Source organism: Ochotona curzoniae, unplaced genomic scaffold (genome assembly GCF_017591425.1).
Source record: "Ochotona curzoniae isolate NIBS_2020 unplaced genomic scaffold, NIBS_Ocur_1.0 contig_4792, whole genome shotgun sequence".
Lineage (NCBI taxonomy): Eukaryota > Metazoa > Chordata > Mammalia > Lagomorpha > Ochotonidae > Ochotona > Ochotona curzoniae.
Window position 1 is genome coordinate 4,550,431 of NW_024466389.1, and position 26,238 is coordinate 4,576,668.

The following is a 26,238-nucleotide window of genomic DNA, read 5'->3' on the forward strand; positions in this document are numbered from 1 at the left end:
GCCACACTCAGTCCCGGGGGCAATGACCATGGCAGAGATCCTTCTGCCACTTCCTGACACCATGTCCCCTCACTTCGAAAAGAACTGTCACTAGTTCCTTTAAAAGGCTCCGTGGGAAGATCCGCTCCCGACTCAGCAGAAGTGGCCACGCCAGAGGTGGGTCTGAGAAAGGGAGGGCGCTGGGACCCCCTAAAGAGTGGGCATGCGACATTGGGCATTTTGGAGGGAAGAGCCCCAAGGGAGCTGGAGGTTTGGGAGCTGCGAGAGATGAGGCCCAGGCTGCAGAATAACGCAGGTGCAGACTGCCTCTCCAGGAGGGGACGCTGACCCTGTGGTCACCCTTATACACCCAGGCTGGATATCCTTTCCTGGCGCTTACAGCTATGGGGGTACCAGCCACCATCTGCCAGGCACAGACCTGGAGGCAGGGCTGCAGTCTCCCCTGACCCAGATGAACGAAGACTCAAAATCCCAAAGGTGACAAGGTAGCAGCAGAAACCGGAAAGCTGTCTGGTAGGAGGAGGGAAGCGTGTGGCACTAGCGTGGGCCATGACGCCTGAGTCACCATTCTTGGGCCGTGGAAATGGCACGGAACCGGCATCTCCTGCAGATGGCAGAAGGCGACAGGCCTGGGGAGGTCAGGTGATCGCTTCCGCGTCCCAGGGTCCCAAGACCAGGTCTCCTGCGGGACAAGGCCTGCTCCCTCGGCCACTTCCGGGAAGACCTTCCCCGAATGCCCCCTGCTCGGCCGGCGGAGGCCGCGGGGTGCGGGCGTGGCCTCCCTGCTTCCCCGCCTCCTGCGCGCGCCCCGGCCCCACCCCAAGCGCGCGCCCCTGGCGCCCGGGGGAGAGCCTCGGGTTGCGGTGGGCGGGGAAACGCAGGGTGCCCTCCCCTCGGGTCACCCCCAGGCCTTGGGGCGCCACCGAGCCGCCCGCGACGCAAGCACCTGCTGGAGGAGGGGGCGCAGGGGAGGGCCCGAGCCCGCCCGAGCCCGGCCGCAGCGCCCCGGCCCAGTCGGAGGAGCGCGAGGAAGTAAGCTGCCGCCCCTCGGCCGCCGCGGCTCGGCCCCTGCTGGCTCGCGCACCGCCTCCTTCCGTGGAATAAAGGCCCCTCGGCGCTCCCGGAGCGGGGACAGCGGCGGCACGGGTCAGGGTCGCGTCGGGGGTGGGAGGTGGCCAGGCGCCCTGCAGGGCAGCCCCGAGGGGCCGGCATGCCTGACTCCTAGGCCACGTCCGGCAAGAGTGGGAGCCGCGTCTGTGTCCCTGGCATTGGCCCATCCAGGGCCACCCCGCGAGCCTGGGAGAGGTTCCCAGGGGTCGCGTTACCCCGGGCCCAGGAACTTCTGCAGACGTCACGGCTTGCGTGGTCCACGCAACGGGCAGGATCGCGGACTCTGCGTTCCCCTCAGTGATGCATGGTTGGTGGGACCTGGGGTCCTTAGGGGGCGCATCTTCCGTTTCAGGAACTCACTTCGCCAGCGGCTTTTGGCGTCACGGTGTTAGGGGTGTGTGTGGTTGCTCCACAGACAACTGCAGGATGTGAACACGTCCCTAGCGGAGGGGGGATCGCTGTTGCCTGCGGCGTTGGTTAGGGCCCTGGCTTAGAGGCAAACCAAAGGAACTCAAAGCAACCGTGCTGTTTGGTGGCGTAGTAGCTTCCAACTTTTCTGATGGCAATTGCATGGGGGCGAAATATCAGTCCACCAGGCTCGGCTCTGCCTCCAGAGCACCTGCGCGGCCTTTCTCCCCCTGACCGGCCGGAGCTCTCTCAACCCATCTTCTCCCACCCACTTCCGCTCTGTGACCCACACATTAACATGCGATTGGTTGTCCCCATTTCACAGCCAAGCAAAAGACCCAGATCTGCCGAGAGAAGAGGTCAGGGCTGCAGCGCCCTTGAGAGCCATACCAGATGTTTTCACAGCCCCAGCCCCAGGGCTCCGCCCTTCGGGGTTGGCTGTTTGACCTTCTGGGGCTCCTTGTTCCTGTAGCTGCTGGTTCGATGGTTGAGATACAAGAGATAAAATAACAGCTCTGGCCTCCCGCTGCACCAGACAGCTTAAATTCAAAGTTCTCTCACTTCACCAGTTCTCTCAAGAGCCTGCCAGGTTTGCTTGCTTGCTTTCTTTCTTCAGTAAAGATTCTTCATTGTTTTGCTTATTTCATCAAGAAAATGAAGGAGGGAGAGAGATCTTCCACCTGCTGGTTCACTTCCTAAATGGCCACAGCAGCTAGGGCTGGGAGCCAACAATCCATCCTGATCTCCCACCTGAGCGGCAGGGGCTTCAGTACGCGGGGGCTCCTGCACTGGCTTTCCAGGCCCCTTAGCAGGGAGCTGGAACTAGCTCCCTGACATAGGACAGCCCCAGCTTACCACGCAGCATTGCAGTGGAGCCCGCGCCCTGTGGGTCTTGACAAGGCACCGGAGCCATGCACAGGATGCCTCCCGCGGCGTCAGAGACGAGAGTCGCTGTTCGGCAAAGCGATCACAGGAGGCTGAGGCGGTGCAGGCGGCCAGGAACACTTGACTTGGCAATGTGGAGCGCCCTCCCGTGAGGGTGGGATCCCTTCGGCCTTGAGCCCAGGCCCTGCTGTCTCAGGGGAGCAGCACCATTGCCCATGTGAACGCAGCACTTCCTGTTGGTCGTTTTGGGGATATGGTCAGACATCTTCCAGGGAGGGAGGGAGGCAGGAGGGAGGTGGGCTCTGGGACCAGCCTGCCCGGATTTCAAATCGCGCCCCCTCTTGAGCTGCCCGATTGAAGCGCTTAGTGCTTTCATCTTTTCCCACTGTCAAACAGGAGATGGTGCTGGTACCTGTGCCGTGGGGATGGGGTCAGAATTGAGTGGCATGGTGTGTATTTGCATACAATTCAATGTTCTCTTAATCAGCCTTCTTGTAGAATCATGTTGTTGTCACAAGTAACAGGCAGGTGCTGGTGTGTGCTGGGTCACAGAGCCAGAAATCGCCACTAGCCATTGGGTCATCATGTACAATTTTGAGAGATCCTGTGTCAGGGAGAAACCTTGTTTGTTCAGCAAATATTTGTAGAGGCCATTGGTGTGTTCTGGGCCCCATGTTGGATACCGGAAGTACCTGCAGTGAGCGAAATAACTGCCAGTCCCTGTCCACATCAGCTCGGATGTTCTTGGGGGGAGGAGTGGCGGATGAGGAGCAAGTACGTGGCACAGTGACCAGGTGTGTTAGCAAGTGGTGAGAGCTGTGGACGGAGATACAGCCGGAAACCAGGAGGCGCAGGGGAGGGACTTCACCGAGTGCTCCAAGCCGGTCCTGCTGGCAAAGAGGGAGCAGACCCATGGACAGCTGCACATCAGAGTAAGCCAAACAGAGAGAACCACAAGTACGAAGGGCCTGAGGCAAGGGACAGGCAGTGGGGCTTGGCGAAGGCAGGCCAGCAGGTGGAACGCCAGAATGGGGAAGCCTGGACAGGGACAACATGGTCCCAGGATGCCATACAAAGACACCTCTGATGCTTCTGCTGAGGATCGGGTACCGAGGGACCAGGCACAGCAGCAAGAGGCCAGTCCGAGTTGCTGGGGTCACTCCGAGGGGGTGAGGATGGGGGCAGGGCTTGTGAGCAGTGTTTGGGGTGGGATAAATAAGGTGGAGACTGGAGGACACATCATAGGACCCCAGGATCTTTTTGTAAGAGTTAAAGAGAGAGAGTGAGCGAGCTAACCCTTCTTGGGTTGCTTTATGCCTCCAAATGGCTGCAATGGCTGAGGCTGGGCCAGGTTGAAGCCAGGAGCCCAAAACTCCATCTGGGTTTCCCATGTGTGTGGCAGGGGCCCACGTACTTAGGGCCATCTTTTGTTGCTTTTCCTAGGTATGCTAGCAGGGAGCTGGACAGAAGTGGAGCAGCTGGGACTTGAACCAGCACTTGGCCAGCATTGTAGGTTGTGGCTTAATGTGCACCACAACATGAGCGCCACTCCCAGGTCTCTGGCCTGAACCCTTGAGGGGTGGTGTTGCCGTTTACTGACAATGGGTTAGGATGACTGCATTTGAAGCAGATAGGGAGAGAAATTGGGTCAATTTTGAACCAATTAAGTCTGGCAGCTATCCAAGGAAACTCATCATGGAGTAGCTCATGTGGATTTCCAAGGAGAAATGCATGTTGGGCATGGCAGCCTGGGCATGGAGGCAGGGCGTTGGGCATGGCAGCCTGGGCATGGAGGCAGGGCATTGGGCATGGCAGCCTGTGCATGGAGGCAGGGCGTTGGGCATGGCAGCCTGGGCATGGAGGCAGGGCGTTGGGCATGGCAGCCTGGGCATGGAGGCAGGGCGTAGGGTATGGCAGCCTGGGCATGGAGGCAGGGCATGCTGGTGAGTGTTTAGCCACGGACTCTGTGGAGGCGGAGATCACTGAGCTGGCTGATTGTGGACCCATAGCTGTGCTTGGAAGCCCCTTGCAGGCCAATTTCAAGTTCGCTGTTAAAGAGTGTCTTCACTTTATTGCTATTGGAGCTGTGAACCCTAGTAACACGTGATCTAGCAGTGAGAAAGTGACTGGGTGATGCTTTAAGATCTTGTTACTTTTATGTTTTTTTTTTTTAATCTTTTATTTATTATTTTTTTAAAGATTTATTTTTATTATGTTTTTATTGGAAAGGCGGATATACAGAGAGGAGAGACAGAGAGGAAGATCTTCCGTCCGATGATTCACTCCCCAAGTGAGCGCAATGGCCGATACTATGCCGATCCGAAGCCAGGAGCCTCTTCCGGGTCTCCCATGCGGGTGCAGGGTCCCAAAGCTTTGGGCTGTCCTCGACTGCTTTCCCAGGCCACAGGCAGGGAGCTGGAAGGGAAGCGGGGCTGCTGGGATTAGAACCGGCGCCCATATGGGATCCCGAGCGTGCAAGGCGAGGACTTAACCACTTGCGCCACCACGCCGGGCCCTACTTTTATGTTAAATAAACATAATCTCACTGAATTACAGAATTACAAATAGACATCTTGGATGGCTCCTATGTAACAGTAACAACTGACTTGAAACATTCTTTTTTTAAGAATTATTTATTTCTGTGAAAGGCAGAGTTACAGAGGGGAGAAATCTTGTATCTGTTGACTCACTTCCCAAATGACTGTAACAATCAGGAGGTTGGCCAGGAGGAAGGTAGGAGCCAGGAACTCCTCCTTGGTTTCTCAAGTGCCTGGCAAGGGCTGAAGTACCCTGGCTGTCCTCTGCGGCTTTCCCAGGCACTTTAACAGGGAGCTGGATCAGAAGTGGAGCAGCCGGACTCTGGGTCAGCATTCATACAGGATGTTGAAATGTGCCAGGAACCCCTAGCCCTCCCTGCCAAATTATTGAAAAGTTAGTAACTAAATTTTGTATACAGGTTCACCATGGCGCTGGTACCATGCTAGTTATAGTCCACCAGGATTGGCACCTGAAGGGGACAGGAATGGGGGTTCTCGGGGCGTAGGGAGGAGTAAGGACCCCGAGTCCTGTGTGGTGCTTCTACCACCAGTCTGGCCCCACAGAGCCAATGTGTGTTTATGATCGTTAGCAATGGTTCTTGCCTTGTGTCTCAGTGATGTGTTTGGCACAGGGAGGTCTGGGGAAGGGAAGAGGGCTGGGGCCACCCCAGGCCAGCTGCTGCAAGAACAGCCAGGCCCCCGCTCCACCCTGTGCTTTCAAATCATCTTGAGTCTGAGAACTTGTGGCTTTTTACATATAGGATTTTCTTTAAAAAAATTTTTTTTTTTTGCATGTGCTTGAGAAAGAAGAACGAGAGAGAGAAACAGAGAGAATGAGGTGAGATCTTCTATCTGCTGGTTCCCTTTCCAGTGGTTGCTACAGCCAGATTAGGACCACACCACAGCAAAGGAACCTTGAACTCCATCCAGGTCTCCCACATGAGTGGCCGGGACCCAAGTACCTGAGTACCTCCAAGTGCATTAGGAAGAAACTGGATTAGAAGTTGAGGAGCTGCATGGAGCTGGATGGTACTAGGATGTGGGATGCAGGCGCCCCAAGCCCTGGCTGTAACCCACTTTGCTTGCTTCTCGTGGGAGGACAGCCTGGAATCTTTCAGACTTGGAGTTACTGTAATGGCTGGAAGCTGAGAGCAGGCCCCTGGCTGTGTGGGAAGGTGACGCTCTTTCTTGGGGAGCAGGACAGCGGATGGGAACACCCCACCAAGGCCTTTGAGCTCCATCCTGTGTTCCCAGAGAGGCAGCTGAATGACTCGCTCAAGATTGTGGGCTTGAATGGGGCAGGAGTCAGCCCATAGTTCAGTTCTTGGCCTTATGCAGTACATGAGGGACTTTCTAATTGATGAAAACAAAGAAAAGATTTGTCATTGGATCAGTGATGAGACCAGGCCCCGCACTGCAGTTTGGCCAACCTTCTGTCGTCTGGGAAGTTTTGCTTCCTGTCCTTCCCAGAGCCAGCCAGGAGGTGGGGGGAGGGGTCCTTTGGAGAAAGGCCTCCGGACTAGCCACGTCAGAGAGGAGGCGGGTTGGGTAGGCGGCTGGATCCTGATCGGACCTGGGCTGAGCTGGGCTTCCAGGGGACTTTAGGGTCACCCAGACACCAGACCACCTGGCAGAACAGTGGAGCCACTGTGGCTCAACTGGGAGTTAGCTAGCGGCCAGTGCTTGCAGGGCTGTGGGCAGGAACAGCTACTATGGGCCGTGTTGGGCTCCCTGGACTTGCTGATTCAGCATTGCCTTGTCTTGGTGAAGTGGCAGAGTGTGGGTGCCTGAATGAGCGCATTTGGATTCCAGCCCCCCTGTTCTGGGATTCTGGACTCTGTTACCCAGGGTCTGAATATGCTGGTGTGGCTGACTGTGGCCCCTGAGACTCCTGTATCAGAACCTGCATTATCACAAGTTCCTTGGGAGAGAGAATGTGGAGATGGGTGTGAGTAACTCGGCCAAGGTCAAGAAGTCACGGTCATGACAATATGTGCACGCCCATGCCACCAGGGGCTGACGGAGGTAGCTATTCTGTGAGCTGTTTAGCAGAACCACAACAGGGTTGAGACACCTGCTATCCTCCAAGTGCAAGGGGCTGGGGGGCCATGAGCAAGGGGCGGGCAGTCGGCCTGGGACCTGGGAAGTCAGAAGCTCGAGTGCAGGGGTTGTCTACAGTCCTTCGGGGCACCTCCACCTGCTGGTCCAGGGCTAGGAGGTTCCCAGGCCCCTCCCCTTGTGCCAGGTGCATCCGGAGCCCTGGCTGGCTGGCAGGACGCGTCAGGAGCTGTGGGCTGCAGCCTGCCAGCTGGCAGCTGCTCCTCCTGCAGGCTGCTCTCAGGGCTTCAGATTTCGCACTGCCTCCTCTCCCGCACTGACCTTGCAGCTTTTCCTTTCCTCTGGGCAGGGGCACCTACCAGTGGAGAGAGCAATGCTTGCAGGGTGAGGGCGGGGGGTTGCAAGGCGGAGGAGAGGGGAGGGCTCTTGTGGTGTGTGGTTGGGGGTGCATGCAGGTATGGGGTGGAAGGGGAGAGGAGAAGGGTTGGGGACTTCATACAAGCTCCTTTGCTCCTGCAGTTACAGCTCTGGTTGTGGAGACCTCAGGTGGCCCGTGGACAGGGCCACCAACTCTGGTGTTCAGGGGTGTTGGTGTGGCTGGGTAGCAGGAGAGATGCAAGGAGGGTCTGATGTCAGTCAAGCTGGAGGTGTGGTCTCCTCTGGGCCGGGCAGCCGGTTTGCTCTGCAGGGCCCTATTATCCCTTTGGACCTCCTGTTTTCCTTCTCTGCACAACCACCCACAGCCTCCGGAGGTGCTGCAGATCCTGGCTGTCCCTTGCCCTGCATGTGAGGGTGCTGGCACTGTCGCTGCAGTCTCTTTCCCACCTTGGCCCCCTCTGGGCCCCTTTTTGCCCTATCTACTGCTGGGGACCCCGCGGCTGGCCGGTATTCCTTTCCTTGCCTTCCTTCCAAGCGTGGGCTTTGGTGGGAGATGGGCAAGCCAGACAGTGAAGGAGGCAGAGTTGAGCACCGTGACCCCACAGCCCTGGCTGGAGCAGGGGGCCGGAAAAGCAACAGCCCCATGTGTGTCTGTGCCCCAGCCCGGCCTCCTGCCGCTCCAACTCGCCATCTGCTTCCGATTAAGCCAAGAGCCAGCCTCGATGGTCAGCTCGCCCTGGCGGAGATCGTAGCAGGCAATCAGTGCATGCTCCACCAGGAGCCAAGGATCCTGGCGCCAGTCCCAGGCCCTCAGCCCTTCCCACTGCGGGCCTTTACCTCTTCCTCTGCTCTAGGGGCTTTAGTTGACTTCAGCCCATGTGGCTCCTTCCAGATTCAGTGAGATCTGCTGGGCAAGAGGACTTGGTTCAGCACACGGCACATGCCAGCATTAAGTGTTCTGCCATGGGCAAACAACGGCTACCACCCCCGCAGTGCTTCCTAGGCACAGGGACTGTTGTCCTAAGTGTATCATTTGCATTAAATTTGTACTGTCGTCGTAAGCATGCTGAGGTGGGAGTGCCATCTCTCAGGGGCGGAGCTGGCATCTGTGTGACCACTGCGCGTGCTGTTGGACTCGTCAGTCTGTGTTGAGTCCCACAGATACGGAAAAGTCAGGAGTGAGAGCGGGGAGCAGGTGATCAGAGTCCTCCTGCAGTTCCAGCGGCGTTCTGGGGTCCTGCTGGTCTGAGCTGCCAGTGTGCACAGATGACACTGGCCTTGCACAGGGGTTCCCCGTGGCACGTGCCGCTACTTTGCCATGTCCCTCTAGCAGGTGGTTGGTGGCTTTCCCAGGCATGGTGCCTGCTGCAGGGCAGGCTGCTTACCCATGAGCCTGCTGGAGCAGAAGTTGAGCTGCCCTGTGGGGAGGCGAGGCTGTTGGCCTGAGCATTCTCCCAAGAAACACATGGCCGTTTCTTGCCAGGTAGGAAATGTTGGGCGTGCTGGACGTATGTTGGTTTCCCTTTTTGAATCACATCTGATGCTTCCTGCTTCCTTGTCTTTCTCTCCCATGTACCTAGGTGCCCAGGTGTCTGGACCATGCTCACCGTGGCCATGTATGTGGCCCTTCTGGGCTGCCTGCAAGCCCAGGCGCTGCAGGGCCACGTCTCCATCATCCTGCTGGGAGCCACTGGGGACCTGGCCAAGAAGTACTTGTGGCAGGGGCTATTCCAGCTCTTTCTCGATGAAGCAGAGCAGGGCCACAGTTTCCGCTTCCACGGGGCTGCTCTGACGCCCCCCCAGCAGGGCCAGGAGCTCATGGCCAAGGCCCTGGAATCCCTCTCCTGTCCTGAGCACATGGCCCCTGGCCGCTGTTCAGAACTCCAAGCCCAGTTCCTGCAGCTGAGCCAGTACCACCAGCTGAAGACGGCAGAGGACTACCAGGCCCTGTGTGCGGACATCGAGGCCCAGGTCCGGCAGGACGGCCTCAGGGAGGCTGGCAGGCTCTTCTACTTCTCGGTGCCACCCTTCGCCTATGCCGACATTGCTCGCCACATCAACAGCAGCTGCCGCCCCGGGCCAGGTACCTGGCTGCGTGTTGTTCTTGAGAAGCCTTTTGGCCACGACCACTCCTCAGCGCAGCAGCTGGCCACTCAACTTGGGAGCTTCTTCCAAGAGGAGGAGATGTACCGGGTGGACCATTACCTGGGCAAGCAGGTGCGCCTTGGCTCAGAGTACACCACTCACTGTGGGCCTGGATCCCTGGGTGCTGGGGATCTTAAACCACCCCGGCCCCCTCTTCCTGCAGGGGAACAGGAGGGGACGGGGCCAGTGAGCAGTGAGCAGCAGGCAGGACCACTGAGCGTCGTCCACATGTCCCGCCAGGCTCTGTTCTGATGGCTCCATTGGGCCCGGCGTCCACTGCAGAGATGGTCCTGGGCCCTGGTGTCTGGGCTTGGCTCCCTATTGAGGATGCTTTTCCTGTTTCCATCTGCCTTTTTACAAAAGCTGAGTTCTGTTTGGAGCCACAAGGCTAGAGACAAAATGCCGATACCCAGTAGGAGGGAACAAGCTATTGTCTTGGCCAGGCCCTGGGGTAGGAGCTCCGGCAGACCTCCTGGGGGAGGAGGCTGAGGGGGTCCAGGCTGCTCTGGCCTCGGCTCTGCAGGCATCTCCCTGCCGGTTGATACCGAGGCCACTGAGCCTGGACACAGGCTGAGTGCAGGCTGATTGCCTGGAGGAGGGGCATCATTTATTTTTATTTTTTTAAAAGATTTATTTTTATTATTTTTTTTATTGGAAAGGCGGATATACAGAGAGGAGAGACAGAGAGGAAGCCAGGAGCCTCTTCCGGGTCTCCCATGCGGGTGCAGGGTCCCAAAGCTTTGGGCCGTCCTTGACTGCTTTCCCGGGCCACAGGCAGGGAGCTGGAAGGGAAGCGGGCTGCTGGGATAGAACCGGCGCCCGGGTGTGCAAGGCGAGGACCTTAACCACTGTGCCACCGCGCCGGGCCCCGAGGGGCATCATTTTTCTTCCAAACCCCAACAGCAGCCCCAGGTAGCGAGGACAGTCCCGGGGAACAGGGGATTTAGGTAGAAAAATATACCAAATGTGTCTAATCAGAAGCTCTCCTTGATACAGTTCTAGCCGGGTTTTGTTGTTGTCATTGTTTTTGTTATTATTTTACTTAATTGGAAAGGAGGGGAGAAGCAGAAACAGAGATGTTTCATCTGCTGGTTTTCTCCCAGACGGCTGCAATGGCGAGAGCTGAGCTCATCTGAAGGCGGAGTGCTTTTCAGCTCTCCCACATGGATGCAGGGTCCCGAGGGCTTGGACCATCTGCCACAGGGAGCTGGATCAGAAGTGGAGCGGCTAGGACTCAAATCAGCACCCATATGGAATGTTTACATCGCACCACAGCACTGGCCCTGGCTGGGATGTAAAATACCATTTTATTAAAGGTTGATGGTGTAGTGCATTAAGCTTCCTTTTGCTGTGCCAGCGCCCCCATACGGGTGCTGTTTCTTGTCTCAGCTACTCTGCTTCTGATCCAATGGTCTAGGAAAATGGAGGATGTCCCAGGTTCTTGGGCCCCTGCCATCCAGGTGGGCGACTCAGAAGAAGCTCCTGGTTCCTTGCTTTGGACTGGCCCGGCTCTGGCTACTGTAGCCATTTGGGGAGAAACCAGCAGATGGGAGGTCTCTTTGTGTCTCTCTCTGTAACTCTGCCTTTTACATAAGAATAAAATAAAATTTTATGTAAATTGGATAGTGGACAATGGGTGATTTTATGTTTCTTTCTTGGCAAAACATAAAGCTGGTAACCCAGTGAGGGGTCTCCTTAGAAGTTTCTAGAGCCCCTCTGGGCTGTGACACTGAAGTCATCACTGGAGGGGAAGGGGGCTCGCTGGCAAGCAGGCCCGGAGGAATCCATGCCCTGGCTGCTTCCTCACTCATCTCCTCCCTGACAGGCCGTGGCTCAGATCCTGCCCTTCCGGGCTCAGAACCGCCAGGCCCTGGACGGCCTCTGGAACCGGCACCACGTGGAGCGGGTGGAGATCATCATGAAGGAGACGCTGGATGTGGAAGGTGCGTGCGTGCGTGGTCCAGCTCGGGCGCCTCAGCCTTGCCTGCCTGCGGGATGCCCACTGCACGGCGGCGCCCAGCGGCTTCAGCCGCTGCAGAGGGGAGCATCTTGCTGGGGACTGGACCAGGTTGACCCAGGGTTGTCACTGTCTGTAGGGAGCATCTTGCTGGGGACTGGACCAGGTTGACTCAGGGTTGTCACTGTCTGTAGGGAGCATGTGGTACAGTGAAACAAACTAGGCGTTGACCTTGAAACTCGCACCAGACTGCCCAAAGTGGAGGCTACTGCAGAGAGTTCAGGTGCAGTGGTCACGGGCAGGGCTGGGCGAGGGCTCCACCGACATCTACCCCCCATGACCCAGCCATGCCCCTTCCTGGAGCCCTCCCTCGCCCCCCCCACCAGGCACCTCTCTCTCTTCTGTCTTCTGTGTTGACAGCCTTGACCCCCACCAGACTGTGGGTTCCAATCCTAGACAGCCGAGCCAAGAGCATAGCTGGGGTCAGGAGTGTGGGTCCACCTGTTCTGACAGTGGGGGACCCGGTCCCCTGCCCTCGCCTTGTGTGAGGTGAGCAGGTTGCAGCGTGCGCACTTCCTTGAGCACCAACTGTATGCACGTGCACATAGGTTCCTCCCCAGCTGGGAGGAAAGCAAGTCCTCTCTGTGGCTTTAGACCCCAGGAGCCACACGGGGCAGGCTGTCATTTGCTACCTGGTACAGTCTGGTCGTTCCTGGGAGTAGGGGCTGGTCCCACAGCCAGGGAAGAGCAGTGGCCTTTCGTGTCCAGCTCAGCTGCTGCGGAGGACTCCCGGAAGCCGTTGTCCCTGCCTGCGCCCGGCAGTGTGCAGCAGGCTGCAGGTGGAGCCCCCCAACCCGCCAGTCATTTCCTGTTCTTTTCCCTCTTGGTTCTTCTCCTGCCCACCCTGAGCTTGTGTTTCACACTGGTGGCTAGGAGTCAGGCTGCAGGGCTGCAGGGAGGTGAGACTCCACCCGGAAGCATGGAGGGTGGAGGTGGGATGAGAATAGCACCCCACCTTATGCCAGGTCCACATCCAGTGTGCAGCTGTGGCAGGTGGTGCCAGAGAGGCCAGGAGACCAGGCCTTGGCACCGCAATGTTCCAAGATTGCACCACTCTACTACCCACATTGGCCCTGCAGTGAGCTTTTGTGGGCTTCGACCCTTTCCTGGTTGTCCGCAAGACTCAGGCTGCAGCTGTGCTGTGTCTACTGTCCTTGTCCTGCCTCCCTGTGGACAAGGGTTGCTGAGCTGGCATGGAGAGCGGGGAGCAGACCAGGGCACATCCACCTGACAGGGCTGGGAGACAGGTCTCTCTTCTTTTCTCCTCCTCCTTGCTCTTCCTGGCAGGTCCTTCCTGTGCCCAGCTGAGCTGGGGAAGAGCTGTGATGTTGGGGCTCCCCCCATTCCACTTCCTTCTTGGCACCATGTGTCATCTGTGGGTTCTTCGCAGGGTCCCCGTGCGGCAGGGCTTGGCTGCAGCCCCACGCCTGACTACCCTAGCAGAGCCACCTTTTGCCTTTTAGGGAGAGGAAAAGCAGATTGATAGAAGGACAGGCAGAGGGCCGGACAGGTCAGCTTGCTGTGGCAAGTTCAAGTCTGAGGCAGGCAGGAGCTTGAGTTTGAACCGCAGCACAACAGTCTGTGCTGGTCAGCCTTGGGGTCACAGAAGAACGGGTCTGGGGCTCTGTCTTCAGGCTGCCCCATGGGACCAGAGTGAAGTCCAGCTTGGCCTGTACCGTGTAAACACAGAGCTTTGCCATGCTTCTGGGCATGGCGCCTTCAGCCCAGAGCAGGACAGACGGTCTGAGATGCACCAGTCCAGAGGGGCCTGAGTCAGCAGGGTGTGGCCAGGTGGCACTGGCTCCGCCCTTGTCCTGGCAGAGGTGGCCAGCAAGCCTGCTGTCCTGGGCTCTGTGTCTCCTGCTTGGGCTGTTCCTCGGCTGTTTACACACAGACCCAGCACAGCCAGCACAACCTGGATGAACACTTGCTGTTGGCCACGTCCACAACACACAGAGCCCTGCAGGGAGGCATGATGCCGGAACAACCAAATGAGCTGCGGGCATGTGTGTGCCAGGACAGCTTCTGTCTGCTGGAGTCCTGGCTGGGCTCTCCTTGCAGCCAGTCCCTCAGTGGGCCCCTTGGAGACCCTAGTTCAGGCCGAGGAGCTTGCTTGATCTAGAGCTGCGGCAGGCTTGAGGGGATGGGGCTTCTGCGCTGTACTCTGCCCGCCCCTCCACCACGATCCTCCCACGTCCAAAGGCGCAGCAGCAGCTTCCCCAGTCCATGGGGTTTTTCTGCTGCAGCCTCTGGCCCAGCGGAGTTTGCTGCAGTCTGGGGTGGGAGGGGACAGAGAGCAGGAAAAGAAGTGGTCAGGCCCCAGAGCTTGGCTCCCTCGCAGCCTGATCTGGGGTGTTCCTCCTTGGAGGCCTGGCCCCTGAGAGTCCAGGGTCCCCCAAAGCAGGAGCAGGTACCGTGGAAGGAGTGGCCTTGGAGAGGTCGTTCTGCACCTGTATGGCTATGACCCCTCAGTGTTGAGTGGAAGTTGGGGGGCTCTGCCAGCAGCATGGTCGTCGGAGCCAGGGGCCAGGCTGACTGGAGGGTGGGCATCTCAGCCAAGGGACTCAGACTTCTCATTGCTGTGTCTGTAGTGGATGTGCCCTGGCAGCCGTTTCTGCTGCCTCCATTTCCCTGCCTGCCCCTGGCAGGAGGCTACTTTCAGCAGAGGGAAGGAGGGGGGCTTCTGAGCTGTCCCTGCCCTGGAGGGTCCTGGTAGTGACTGTGGTGACAGGAGGGCTGGGCTAACCGCTCTGGGCCTCTCACCTGGGGCCCGTCTCCTGCGCTCTGGCCAGGGGCTGCTGTGTGCTGGGTTCCCGGTCCAGCCATCTGCAGTGCCGGCTGCTGGGGGAGCTCTGGGCGCCCTGGCCCTCTGCTGTCTTTGTTTTTAGTAGCCAGGACAGTCCTAGAAAGGACTGCAGCTGGCTCCAGGCATCTTTTTTTTATTTGTAAAGATTTTTCAAAAATCTCTGATTTTGCTGGGAAAATGCAGATGTCCTGGGTGCAGGAACTGTGTGTGTGTGTTTGTGTGTCTGTGTGTATGTGTCTGTGTGTGTATGTGTTTGTGTGTCTGTGTGTATGTGTCTGTGTGTGTGTATGTGTCTGTGTGTGTATGTGTGTGTGTGTGTGTGTGTTTGTGTGTCTGTGTGTATGTGTCTGTGTGTGTATGTGTGTGTGTGTGTATGCCCCACAGCTCGCAGAGTCCCGTGTGCTTGCCTGGTTCTGTGGACGCCGCAGAAGGGGTGCGATGCAGCCTGTTTCTGCTGTGCCTATTCTAGCTGTTTCCTGTGCTGCTCCAAAGAGCACCTTGTGAGCTTTGTAAGGGGTTGAAATCAATTCCACATCCCATGTATTTCTCCTTTGTAAAGCAAGATTTATTTAAAAGTCCAAACAACACACATAGAAAGAAAGCAATGGGAGAACTGATCTTTAGAAAAAAATAAGATTTAGGGGGCCCAAGAGTGTGGCATGGCAGGTACAGTCGGCATCCCGTGTGGGCGCTGACCTGAGTCCTGGCTGCTTCATTTCCAATTCAACCCCTTGTTAATAACCCTGGAAAACCAGCAGAGGCCGACCCGAGGGTTTGGGCATCTGCTGCACACATGGGAGACCTGGATGAAGCTCCTAGCTTGACCTGGCTCTGGCCTGGGGAATGAACCAGCAGCTGGAAGAACTTTCTATCCCTCCCTCTCTCTGTTGATGCGTTGATTTGAGAGGCAGAGTGACAGAGAAGGATCCTCCATCTGCTGGTTCGCTCCCTGATGGCCATAAGAACTAGGACTTCATTAGGCCAAAGAAGGAGTCTGAGATTGCATCTTGGGCTCCTGCGTGGCTGGCATAAGTCCTTGGGCCGTCTTCTGCCTTCCCAAGGATTATCAGGAAGCTGGATTGGAAGTAGAGCAGCTAGGATTATTCAAAAGGGTGCTCTGCTATGGGATGCAGACACGGCACACGCCAACCTAACCCATTTGTGCTAAAATACCAGCCTCAGAATTGACCATTTTGAAGTATATGACTCAGTGGCTGGCGCTATGGCATAGTGAGTAAAGCTGCCGCCTGCTACTCCAGCATCCCATGGGGCGCCGGTTCATGTCCCAGCCCCTCCACTTCCGCAGTAGCATTGCTGGGCACAGGTTAAATTGGAGTTCCCATCAGACTGAGTGAAGTTGTAGCTCCTCTGCCAACACCCAGTAGCACCCTGCTGGGACTGGCGCAGACTAGTGTCTGTTTTGGGGGTTTCTCTCTCCCCTTCTTTAGTTCGCTTCTGCTTTCCTTTGGTGGATTTTAATCCTCCACGTTGAACCTGGGAAAGGCTACCAGGAGCCAGCGTCGATAGTTCTTAGGAAACAAATCCAGCCAGGGTAGCTGGCAGCAACTACACAGAAATGAGCACCCTTCTGCACCCTCTGACCTTCGGACCCTAACCTGCAGTTCCCGCAATCCTGGCTCCTGCAGGGGCGTGCAAATGCCAGTGGAGCCCACACACCTACAGGTGGTCTTCCACGTGGCAATGGCAGCAGGGCGATGGGTGGGTGGGACGGCACCCCCTGGATCTTGACAGGAGAGGGTAAAGGAAGCTGTGTTTCACCCAGCAGACAGCAAAGCTGTAGCAGACATCCTCAGGAGAACCAGAAAGAGGATAAAAATAGGAAAAGGGCCACTCTGGGATTTGCAAAACGAGCGATCCTGGGCTCTTAAATGCTGTGCTGTTTTCTCCATTGAACATTCACCTGCTCTTAAAATGTCAGCTTTCTTTACGCTGAAATTTGGGAGCTCACTGATGCCAGGAAATAGTTTTCATGTTCTATTTCCAATCTAGCTCCCTGCTAACGGCTTACAAAACCAGCTTGGGATGGTCCAAGCTCTTGGGCCCCCACGCCCACACAGGAGACCTGGAAAAAGCTCCTGGCTTAAAATTGAACCAACTCCAGCCTTTGTGGCCATTTGTGGAGTGAATGAGTGGATGGAAGATCTCTGTAACTCTGGCTTTCTAATAAATACGTGATGCTTTAAAAACCAAAAACCAGTGGTTCCAGGGCCCATACTCCAGACCCCACGATACAGCCTTCCACGGATCTGGCTGGGACCAGGGAGTTCATGTCCACTGTGACTCTTTCAGATAAATACATAAGCCTTGAATAAATTAATTCAAGTGAAATCATGAGATCATACTGAATGCAAATGCTTATACTTTCCAGAAAAACTGGAAGATTTGGTCACTAGAGACAGAGTTTGACTCTGGCCACCCGCTCCCAACAACTTCCGTTCCCCCGAGGGACATAACCCCGCTCCATGCATTTTCTCTGGCCCCTCTACTGTTTTCCCAGATAGAAAGCAGAACTGCCGGGATTAGAACCTGAACCCACAGGGGATCCCAGCACATGCAAGGCAAGGACATTAGCCACTAGGCTACCACGCTGGGTCCCTCTACTGTGTTTGAATGCAGCTCAGGATTCATGGGCCAGAAACTTGATCCCCAGGTTTTTGCTAATGGTGTTTGGGGTGGAGCCTTTGGGTCTTGGGGCTGGGTTCCCATGGTGACATCAGTGGCTTTCTGCTGCGTCACCATGGGGGGTGGTGTGCACTAGGCAGGCCTTCACCGCCTGCTGACCCCTGGGTCCTTGCTTCTCAGGATCTAGGACTGTCCTCAATAAATAGCCTGCTCTGTGGTGCCCAGTCACAGCAGCAGAAAATGGGCTAAGCCCGTCTCCTGTGGGCCCTGCCCAAGCCCCGTCCCAGCTCTTCTACATTTGGGGTAGATTATTCCCCAGGTTCTTTTTTGTTTTGAGTATTTCTGATTCCATAAGCACTTATTCCATTTGAAAGGCAGGGTGAGAGAGAGAGAGAAGGAGAAAGGGGGATCCAGGCTCCCTGACGTGGGATCCAGGCGCCCTGACATGGGATCAGGTGCCCTGACGTGGGATCCAGGCGCCCTGACGTGGGATCCAGGCACCCTGACGTGGGGTCCAGGTGCCCTGACGTGGGGTCCAGGTGCCCTGACGTGGGATCCAGGCACCCTGACGTGGGGTCCAGGTGCCCTGACGTGGGGTCCAGGCAGCCTAGGCTGTGACTTAACCATGACTGCTCGCTGGCCCTCATGTGGAGTTTCCCATTTCCAGTTTTGTTTTCTTTGCATTGAAGTGCTGCTTGCTCTGGTCATTGCCTGTCTCATTTGCAGGTGCAAGCATGTTTTTCTGTCACAGCATCTGTGATGGTGTGTGTGCCTGTTTAATCCCTGTGCTGCCCACCTGTGGCTGTCATACTGTGGCAGGTGCTGGGCGCTGTGGTGATTAGAGTCCAATGAGACTTGAGGTGCAGAAAGGAAGGGATCAAGGCAGGTACTGGACCACAGCCAGGGGACTGGGAGAGGATCTGGCCCCTGAGGAGCAGAGACTGCGAGGGTGAGCTGCAGTTGGCCAGGGGAGGCAGTGACCCCATGGTGCAGGACCTCCTGTGCACTGACTGTCGCATCCATGCAGTGAGTGGAGCTGGCTGTTTGCAAACTGGTGGCAAGTCAGCTGTACCACGTGACGTGCTGTGCACTTGAACCCTGGACTTGGAGCCCTGTGGCCTGGCCCTCAGAGTGGCAGAGATGGGTGTCGCTGTCAGGACTCTGCCATCGCAAGCCCTGGCATTGTGTCCCCCCTCTGGGCCGAGCAGCCCTTCTTCTTCCGCTGTCCCTGTCATGGCCCCTGCTGGCCGACCCGCGGCTCAGTCCTCAGCTGTGCTCACACGTGCCCCTCCCCTCAGCGTGTCTGGTGGATTCTGGCCCCCAAACGACTCTCGCATCCCCTGTAGCTGGGTTTTGTTGTTCCCAGGGCATGCTGGGCATCCATGCTGAATAGAACTTGTGTCTGCTTCACACCATGGCTTTCCCTGGAGTTAGAACAAAGCACAGTACCCTTGCTTGGTCCTGAGAGACCCCAAAGCCCTGGCTCCCCCCAGCTATATCCCATCCTGCCCCCTGCTCTCCCACCCAGGTCCTCCAAGCACCTCTTTACCCCAAATACACTCTCCCTGGCTTCTCCTGGGACTGCCTCTTCAGGTCCTAGAGGCACTTTCTATTTTTCTTTGGAAGGCAGAGAGGGATGTCTTCCATTTGCCATTTGCCATTCAGCAAATGGCTTCCATGATTAGGGCTGGGAGAGGCCAAACCAGGAGCTGGGAGCCTCATCTGGGTCTCCCATGGGAGTGGCAGGAGCCCAGGGACGTGAGCCATCCTCACCGCTTTCCCAGGCTCATCAGCAGGGATCTGGGTGGGAAGTGGAGTGGCTACGACTTGCACGTGTGCTCCGATTGGGATGCTGGCATGGCGGGTGACTCATCCTGTTGTACCACAACACTCACCACCTCATTACTTCTTAAAGGTGCCCCACCGGTCAACACGGCTGCACTGGGGCCGAGCATCCAGCACACAGATGCCGGGGCTGAACGTGTGACAGCTTCATCAGTTCAGACACCTGGGGGTGCCTCTGGGGTACATCTTTGGACTGAGCTGTGAAGATGCCAGGCAAGGGTGCTGGGTGGGGGTCTCTGTGCACCACGCTGACCCTCTTCCCCTCCTCCCTCCTCCGTTGCAGGTCGCACCAGCTTCTATGAGGAGTATGGCGTCATCCGAGACACCCTGCAGAACCACCTGACTGAAATCCTCACACTCGTGGCCATGGAGCTGCCGGCCAACGTCAGCGCCTCCGAAGCTGTGCTACAGCACAAGCTCCAGGCCTTCCGGGTGCTGCGCAGCCTGCACAGGGGCAGTGCCGTGGTGGGCCAGTACCTGGCCTACAGCGAGCAAGTGCGCAGGGAGCTGGGCAAGCCGGACAGCTTCCGCAGCCGGACACCCACCTTCGCAGGTGACGCCCAGACCCGTGTGCCCTTCGGGGTGGGCTCAGTGATGACGAGGGGTGGGTAGGCACTGCCCTGCCCTTCAGTTATTCTGCCAGCAGCAGTTCACATGGGCCATGCCCATGGCAGGCGACCATCTCAATGCCAGCCACAGGGGGAGGTTCGGGCCTGGCTCCTGTCCCCAGGGAGCTGACACCTGCCTTGTCTGTGAGGCCTCACAGCTCTATCCAGGCCAGCTGGAGGCAGTGCTATGAGGCTTTGTAGATCTCCTCTGGACAGTTCTAGAAGTTCAGAGTGACAGAGTTAGGTGTTGAATCCCTACAGGCCCGTACGCCTGCAGTGAAATGGACCATGAGACCCCGGCTCGCGGGGGCAGAGCTGGGCTGAGGGGCATGGCCAACAGTTGGTTCCCCAGCTGTCCGTCCACGCCATTGCTGTCTGATCTCACTATAGGCATCCCCAGAAAGAAGCAACGTCTCCCCCTGTGGAAATCCCAGCATCACCCTGCTCACCCTCTTGGGAGACTTCTGGGGGGCTAATGGGAATGGTAAACATCAAAGCCGCAGCGATGGTCCCCGAGGCTGGCGTGGAAGGGTCGGGAAGAGGAGAGGGACAGGGCAGCTGCCCCCCTGCTGCGGGGTCACCCTCTGTTGTCCTCATCGCAGGCGTCCTGGTCCACGTGGACAATCTGCGCTGGGAGGGTGTCCCCTTCATCCTGGTGTCCGGCAAGGCCTTGGACGAGAGAGTGGGCTATGTGCGCATCCTGTTTAAGGACCGGGCGTTCTGTGCACAGAGCGAGGAGCGCCGGGCCCCAAGCCAGAGCCCATGCAGGCCACGCCAGGTCATCTTCTATATCGGACACGGCCCGCTGGGCCAGCCCGCCGTGCTGGTCAGCAAGAACCTGTTCAGGCCCTTCCTGCCCACCCAGAGCTGGAAGGAAGTGGAGGACAGGCCCGGCCTCCAACTTTTTGGCCAGCCCCTGTCTGATTTCTATGCCTTCAGCCCCGTGAGAGAGCAAGATGCCTATTCCCTCCTCCTGTCGCACATTTTCCACGCCCGCAAGGAATCCTTCGTCCCCACGGAGCACTTGCTGGCCTCCTGGGTTTTCTGGACACCGCTGCTGGACAGCCTGGCCAAGGAGGTCCCACGTGCTTACCCAGGAGGTGCTGACAGCGGCCGGCTGCTGGACTTTGAGTTCACAGGTGGCCACTTGGCCTTCTCCTTGCAGCAGCCGGAGCAGCTGGTGCCAGGCCCTGCCCCGCAGCCCGGCGACTTCCAGGTCCTGGGGGCCAGGTACCGAGACAGCCCTCTGATCTCGGCCTGGCCCGAGGAGCTCATCTCCAGGCTGGCCAGCGACATGGAGGCGGCGGCTGTGCAGGCAGTGAGGCACAGTGGCACCTTCCACCTGGCACTCTCTGGAGGCTCCAGCCCCATTGCCCTGTTCCAGCAGCTGGCCTCCGGCCACTATGCCTTTCCCTGGGCCCACACACACCTGTGGCTGGTGGATGAGCGCTGCGTCCCACTCTCGGATCCCGAGTCCAACTTCCAGAGTCTGCAGGCACACCTGCTACAACACATCAGGGTCCCCTACTACAACATCCACCCCATGCCCGTGCACCTGCACCAGCGACTTTGTGCCAAGGAGGACCAGGGCGCCGAGACCTATGCCGGCGAGATCATGGCCCTGGTGACCAACAGCAGCTTCGACCTGGTGCTGCTGGGCATGGGCACCGACGGGCACACGGCCTCTCTCTTCCCGCAGTCGCCCGCTGGCCTGGACGGGGAGCAGCTGGTTGTACTGACAGAGAGCCCCTCCAGGCCACACCAGCGCATGAGCCTCAGCCTGCCCCTCATCAACCGGGCCAAGAAGGTGGCAGTCCTGGTCATGGGCAGGATGAAGCGGGAGATAACCCTGCTGGTGAGCCGTGTGGGCCGGGAGCCCAGGAAGTGGCCCATCTCAGGTGTCCTGCCCACTTCCGGCCAGCTGGTGTGGTATGTGGACTATGAGGCCCTGCTGGGCTGATGGACGGGGCACCTCTGCCCGCAACTCATTCCTATGCTTTCCATCCCCCTTGCTCCTGGCCTCTCACCTGCCCAGTGCACCTGCTGCCTAGTCAGCATCCCCCTTGCTCCTGGCCTCTCACCTGCCCGGTGCACCTGCTGCCTAGTCAGACCCCGAAGAGGAGAGGGTGAGGCCCCAGCCCCTGAGGCGGTCCCATGCTACCTGGCTGTGGCAGACAGACACGAAAAGCAGGCAAAAATGGGATCTCCTCGGCCCGCCAGCAGCAGCCACAGCACAGAGGAGGTGGACCAAAAGTAGCCATGCCAGGAGGGGGACCAGGGAACTGCCCGGAGAAAGCCAGATGGAAGGGGAGGACAGGGCAGGGTGGCTGCAGGCCATCCCCACGCTGTAGGTCTGTCAAACCCCTGCCCCTCCCTCAGACTCTGCACCTGGAACCCGCAGCCCACTCCTCCGGCCTGCCTCTGGGTCCTTCCTGAGCAGCCTGACAGCAGAGCTGCCCCCTCCCGGGAACGGCAGCCAACATGAATGTCAGAAGGGCTACTGCCCTTTGAGAACCACCATGCCTGGAGGGGAGCGGTCTGGGCCCCAGTTGTGCCATCTCCTCTCTGGCCAGCTTCTCACTGCCAATACACACACACACACACACACAGCTGGGCCATTCTGGGGAGCCCTAGCCTGGGAGAGGCCGCCAGGTGGGTATCTCCTGCCCTCTGATGGTGACCACCGTGACCTCAAGTGGTGCTGGGGCATCCAGCGGCTCCAACCAGCAGACAGGAGCCTGCCAGGAAAGCCACAGAAGCTCCTCATGCTACCTCGTGGCGGCCTGCAGCCTACGACTGCCTTGCGCAGGTCCCTGCCTCCCGCCACCCCTGCGCACCCTTCCTGGCGTCCCTGGGAGCCGAGCTTGGGCCTCTGCGCCCTTGCTAGGGCTGTCCGTATCCTGGAACCTCCTGACCCCACCCGAGGGGAGCTCTGATATTTTTGAAAGAAAAACCAGCAACAAAGAGAGATCCCAGGACAGATATGATGTCTGTTTTCAACTTCTCAAGTGGCGGAGCCGCCGAGGGGCTGAGAGGTGGCCAGGGTCAGCGGCCGCAGGTTGGGGTAGGAGGGTGGGAGTGTAGGAGTATTTGCTTGGGGTTGCTACACTTCCTCCATGGCCTTCTCTTTTCCCCAGGAGCTGCAAGGGCCAGGGGCTCTCACCTGAGAGGCTGGTTTGGTAAAATGCCATCCCCTACGTCTCCGACAATCCAAGCCGCTCTGGAGGTGTTGGAGTTCCACCTGTGGTCACGTGGGGCGCCCGCACACCGCCCCTACCTGGGCCTGCCGGCAGCTCCTCCTGCATGAGCAGGTTTTAGCCCTTCTGTCATCCCTGGGGCTTTTGGGTTCCTCAGGCGTCCTCCCTGTCTTGCCTCTGTAGGGCCAGTGTCAGGGGCAGAGGCCTTTCTCAGAGGCCCCTGAGAAGAACAACCGGGATACAGTACCCCTACCCAGCCCATGCCTGCTCCCCACCCTCCCCCTGGTGTGGGGAAGAGAGATCGCAGCCCCGGGGCCACTCTGGGGGCCCATGTGGCCTCGTCCTGAGTTTCCCAGAGGCACCCTGCCCCTCTGCGCTCTCTCATCAGAGTTTGAGAAGCAGGGCTCCCTTCCTAACTCCCACCTGCTGGCAAACCGGGGCATCGAGGGGCCCTACAGGACCTGAGGCTTGGGGCTTTTCAGGAATTCCAGAAGCTCAGGCTCCCTCAGGGAAGTGAGGAAAGCCTTGGTACACTGTGTCACAGGCCTGGACTCGCGGACATTCGGCCCTGGGGCTGGCTCAGGCAGGCGGGAGATCGCCATGGCTGAGGTGCTGGTGAGGAGGCTCGGGCCGAAGCCTGCAGCTTGCCTGCTTGATTCCTTGTTGAAAGATGTGTTTATTTATTCATTTATTTATTTGAAAAGCAAGGTAACAGGCGGCTGGACTGGAGCAGAGCAGCCGGGACGCGCACAGGTTCTCCCGTGAGGGATGTTGGCGACTCGGGCGGCCGCTGTGCCACCTCGCCAGCCCTGCCCGTGTGATTTTTAGGTGGCCTCCCTGGAGCTGGGCTAGATTCTTAGGCCCTGCTAGCTGCTTCCTCACCCTTGGGCCTCGTGCAGTGGGGGTGACAATCGCTGCTGGAGCCCAGGAGTCAGTGGGCAGGGCCTGCCCGTGCACCTGCATATCTGTAAAGTGCAGCACGGTCCTCCCTCGGCAGGCTGGCCCTGTGTGGCGGAGAAGCAACCAAGGACTCCCGGATTCTTGTTGCCAGATTCCGATGAGAATTCAGACACGCGTCTGCTCCCGTGCCTGAGGACGTCTCTCGGCTTCCTGTTTCTTAATGTTCGTTGGCGCCCCTCCCCTTCCCCCCCCCCCCCAGAGTTCCTAGAAGAGCCATTTAACCAAAGCATCTCGGGGGACGAATATTCCAGAATATTCCCTCGAGGGTTTCCATCCACACATTGGCATCCCAACCCTGGGAGTTCCTCTTAGGGAGTTCCTCTTAGCTCTGTCTTCGTCCCTCCTTCCCCCTCTGTACAGGAATCCGGGACAGCAGGACAGAGCAGGGACAAGCAGCTGTCTGAGGCAGCCTTGCACAGCTGGGTTTCACCTCCAGGCCCACAGGTGGACACTTTGGCTCTGTAAGCTCAGGGCCAAAGGGGGAAGAAGTTGTAGGAAAAGCCCGTGGTGACATGAGGCGAGTGGCCACCGTGCCAGGTCAGCGTAGCCAGCACCTGTTCACTGTTGTCAAGGAAACTGCAGAAGGGGAGAGGGTAAAAGAAGGCCGTGCCTCCAAGGCTGGACCGCGCCAGGGTGGCACAGCAAGCTAAGCAGCCGTCTGTGGTGCCAGCATTCAGTGAGCACTGGGCAGCAGGTTGGGTCCTGGCTGCTGCGCTTCTGATCCAGTTCCCTGCTGATGTGCCTGGGAAGGAAGATGGCCTCAGGGCTTCAGACCTCAGCACACATGGGAGTCCGGACTGAGTTCTAGGATGCTGGTTTTGGTGTGGTCTCATTTCTGGCCGTTGCACCCATTTGGGGAGTAAACAAGTAGTTGGAAATTCTCTGTGTGTTTCACACGGAAAAATCAAGGGGTGCCTGGGTGGGTGTAGCTCGGCCTTGGGAGGTGCCGCGTGTTTCTGCTGCAGTCCCTGGAGTCGCCTCACCCGACTGTACATTTGTGGTCTGAGGTAACAACCATTCTCACTGCACACCGGTGATGTGACAGGTGGAAGTGGCACTGTCGTCTGCATCTTTTTTTTTTAAGGTTTATTTCATTTTTATTTGAAAGGCAGAGTTACGCAGAGAGGTCTGCCACCTGCTAGTTCACTCCCCAAGTAGCTGCATCAGCTTGAGCTGAGCCAATCAGGAACCAGGAGCTTTTTCCCCATATGAGTGGAGGGGTGCCAGGGGCTCAGCACTTGGGCCATCCTTCACTGCTTTCCCAGGCCATAAGCAGGCAGCTGTGTTGGAAGTGGAGCAGCCAGGATTTGAGCCGGTAGCTATGTGGGATGCCAGTGCCACAGGCAGAGGATTAGTTTGCTATGCCTGTGTACCGGCCCCACTGTTTCTTAAGCTGCTGCTGCTGTAGGCATACGGGTTGGACATGGTGTGTTCTCTGCTTTGTTGTGTACCGTGCCATCTTCCTACCCCAGAGCAGAACCCACCCTCCCCTTTATATCAGACCTATCACATGCCTACTGCCGTGTGATATGGCAGGACCCCAAAGCAGTTGAAGCTCCTGGGAGGATAGCAGACCTCCTTCAGGAAATCGCATGCAGCCCACTCCCCTGGCTCCCCAGGCTCCTGGTTCCTGGGGTGTGAGAGAAACGCAGGGGACTCCCTGAGCTCATGGTAAAGCAGGGAACATTCCAGAATGCTGCAGCAGCGTGAGGCATGCACTCCATGACAGGGGATGCAGTTCCTGCAAGCTGGAGGCTGGGGGGCAGGGAAGGGGCCCTCTGGTGGAATGCCCTCCTTTCCCAGCTCTGCAGGGGAGGGGTGCACCGGTATGCACAGAGATGCCTGTGCGACCCAGCGTGGGCAAGGGGGCAGGTGGGCAGCACAAGGCCGGGGACGTTTCTGCGGGATCTTGGGTTCTCAGGCCCAGCCTTTAATTCTGTATCCTTTCTGCGGAGGGATGGGCCCATCTCCCAGGGCTGAGAGCAGCAGGGCTGCCTCCGAGCGGCCTGCAGCCGGCATGGGCAGACAGACCTGGATGTCAGGATCGGTCCTTCGCCTACTCTGCACAAGTGGCAAGGGGCCCCAGATCCGCTTGAGCTCAGAACCTGGGGTGGGGGTCGGACACCTTCTCTCCAGGACGAGATACAAGCGGGTTCCTCCCCCAGGACCCAGCGTGAGGGCCTCTGCAGGTGGACGTGAGCATCTGAGCTGCAGGTGCCTGGGCCTAGAGCCAAGACCTGCGGAGGTCTGGGGCCAAGGCTCTGTGGCGCCATGTGCTCTGTCCTCTGTCCCATGGTAGTGAACTCAGGTTTGGGGCCCTGGCCCAGCCAGGGGAGGACGGACCACCCCAGGGCAGCATTGCCAGTGTGCCCTGATTTTTCCGGGGCCCTGGAAGCACACCCAGAACTAGTGCCTTTTGAAACTTTTCAAACTGTTTTATAAAAGCATTTTTGTATGTCAGGTATAACATTTATTTTTTTAAACAATAAAATTATTTTGCCCAAGTCTGTGCTGTCCTTCTGTCTGAGGGAGGTGCCATGAGTCGCGGGCCTGCTCTTGTCCTGTGCTCGAGCTTGGAGGAACAGGGTGCCTGAATGGTCCATTTACAGGGGAGACCTGGGGTGGGTGGTGGAGGGGCCTG

General features: G+C 58.0%; 1 protein-coding gene across 3 annotated transcripts; it reads left to right on the forward strand.

Annotated features, from left to right (window-relative positions):
* The first annotated feature begins 7 nt into the window (after positions 1 to 7).
* H6PD (hexose-6-phosphate dehydrogenase/glucose 1-dehydrogenase) lies at positions 8 to 21,489 on the forward strand. Of its 3 annotated transcripts, none has more exons than XM_040987863.1 (5): positions 8 to 156; positions 8,957 to 9,593; positions 11,347 to 11,464; positions 19,116 to 19,385; positions 20,043 to 21,489. In XM_040987863.1, the coding sequence occupies exons 2-5, from the start codon at positions 8,976 to 8,978 to the stop codon at positions 21,398 to 21,400; spliced, it is 2,364 nt and encodes a 787-aa protein (XP_040843797.1). In that variant the 5' UTR covers positions 8 to 156; positions 8,957 to 8,975; the 3' UTR covers positions 21,401 to 21,489. The 3 variants fall into 3 exon arrangements, with proteins under 3 accessions (XP_040843797.1, XP_040843796.1, XP_040843798.1); XM_040987862.1 differs by lacking the exon at positions 8 to 156 and adding an exon at positions 379 to 1,032; XM_040987864.1 differs by lacking the exon at positions 8 to 156 and adding an exon at positions 1,049 to 1,146.
* The last annotated feature ends 4,749 nt before the right edge of the window (positions 21,490 to 26,238 follow it).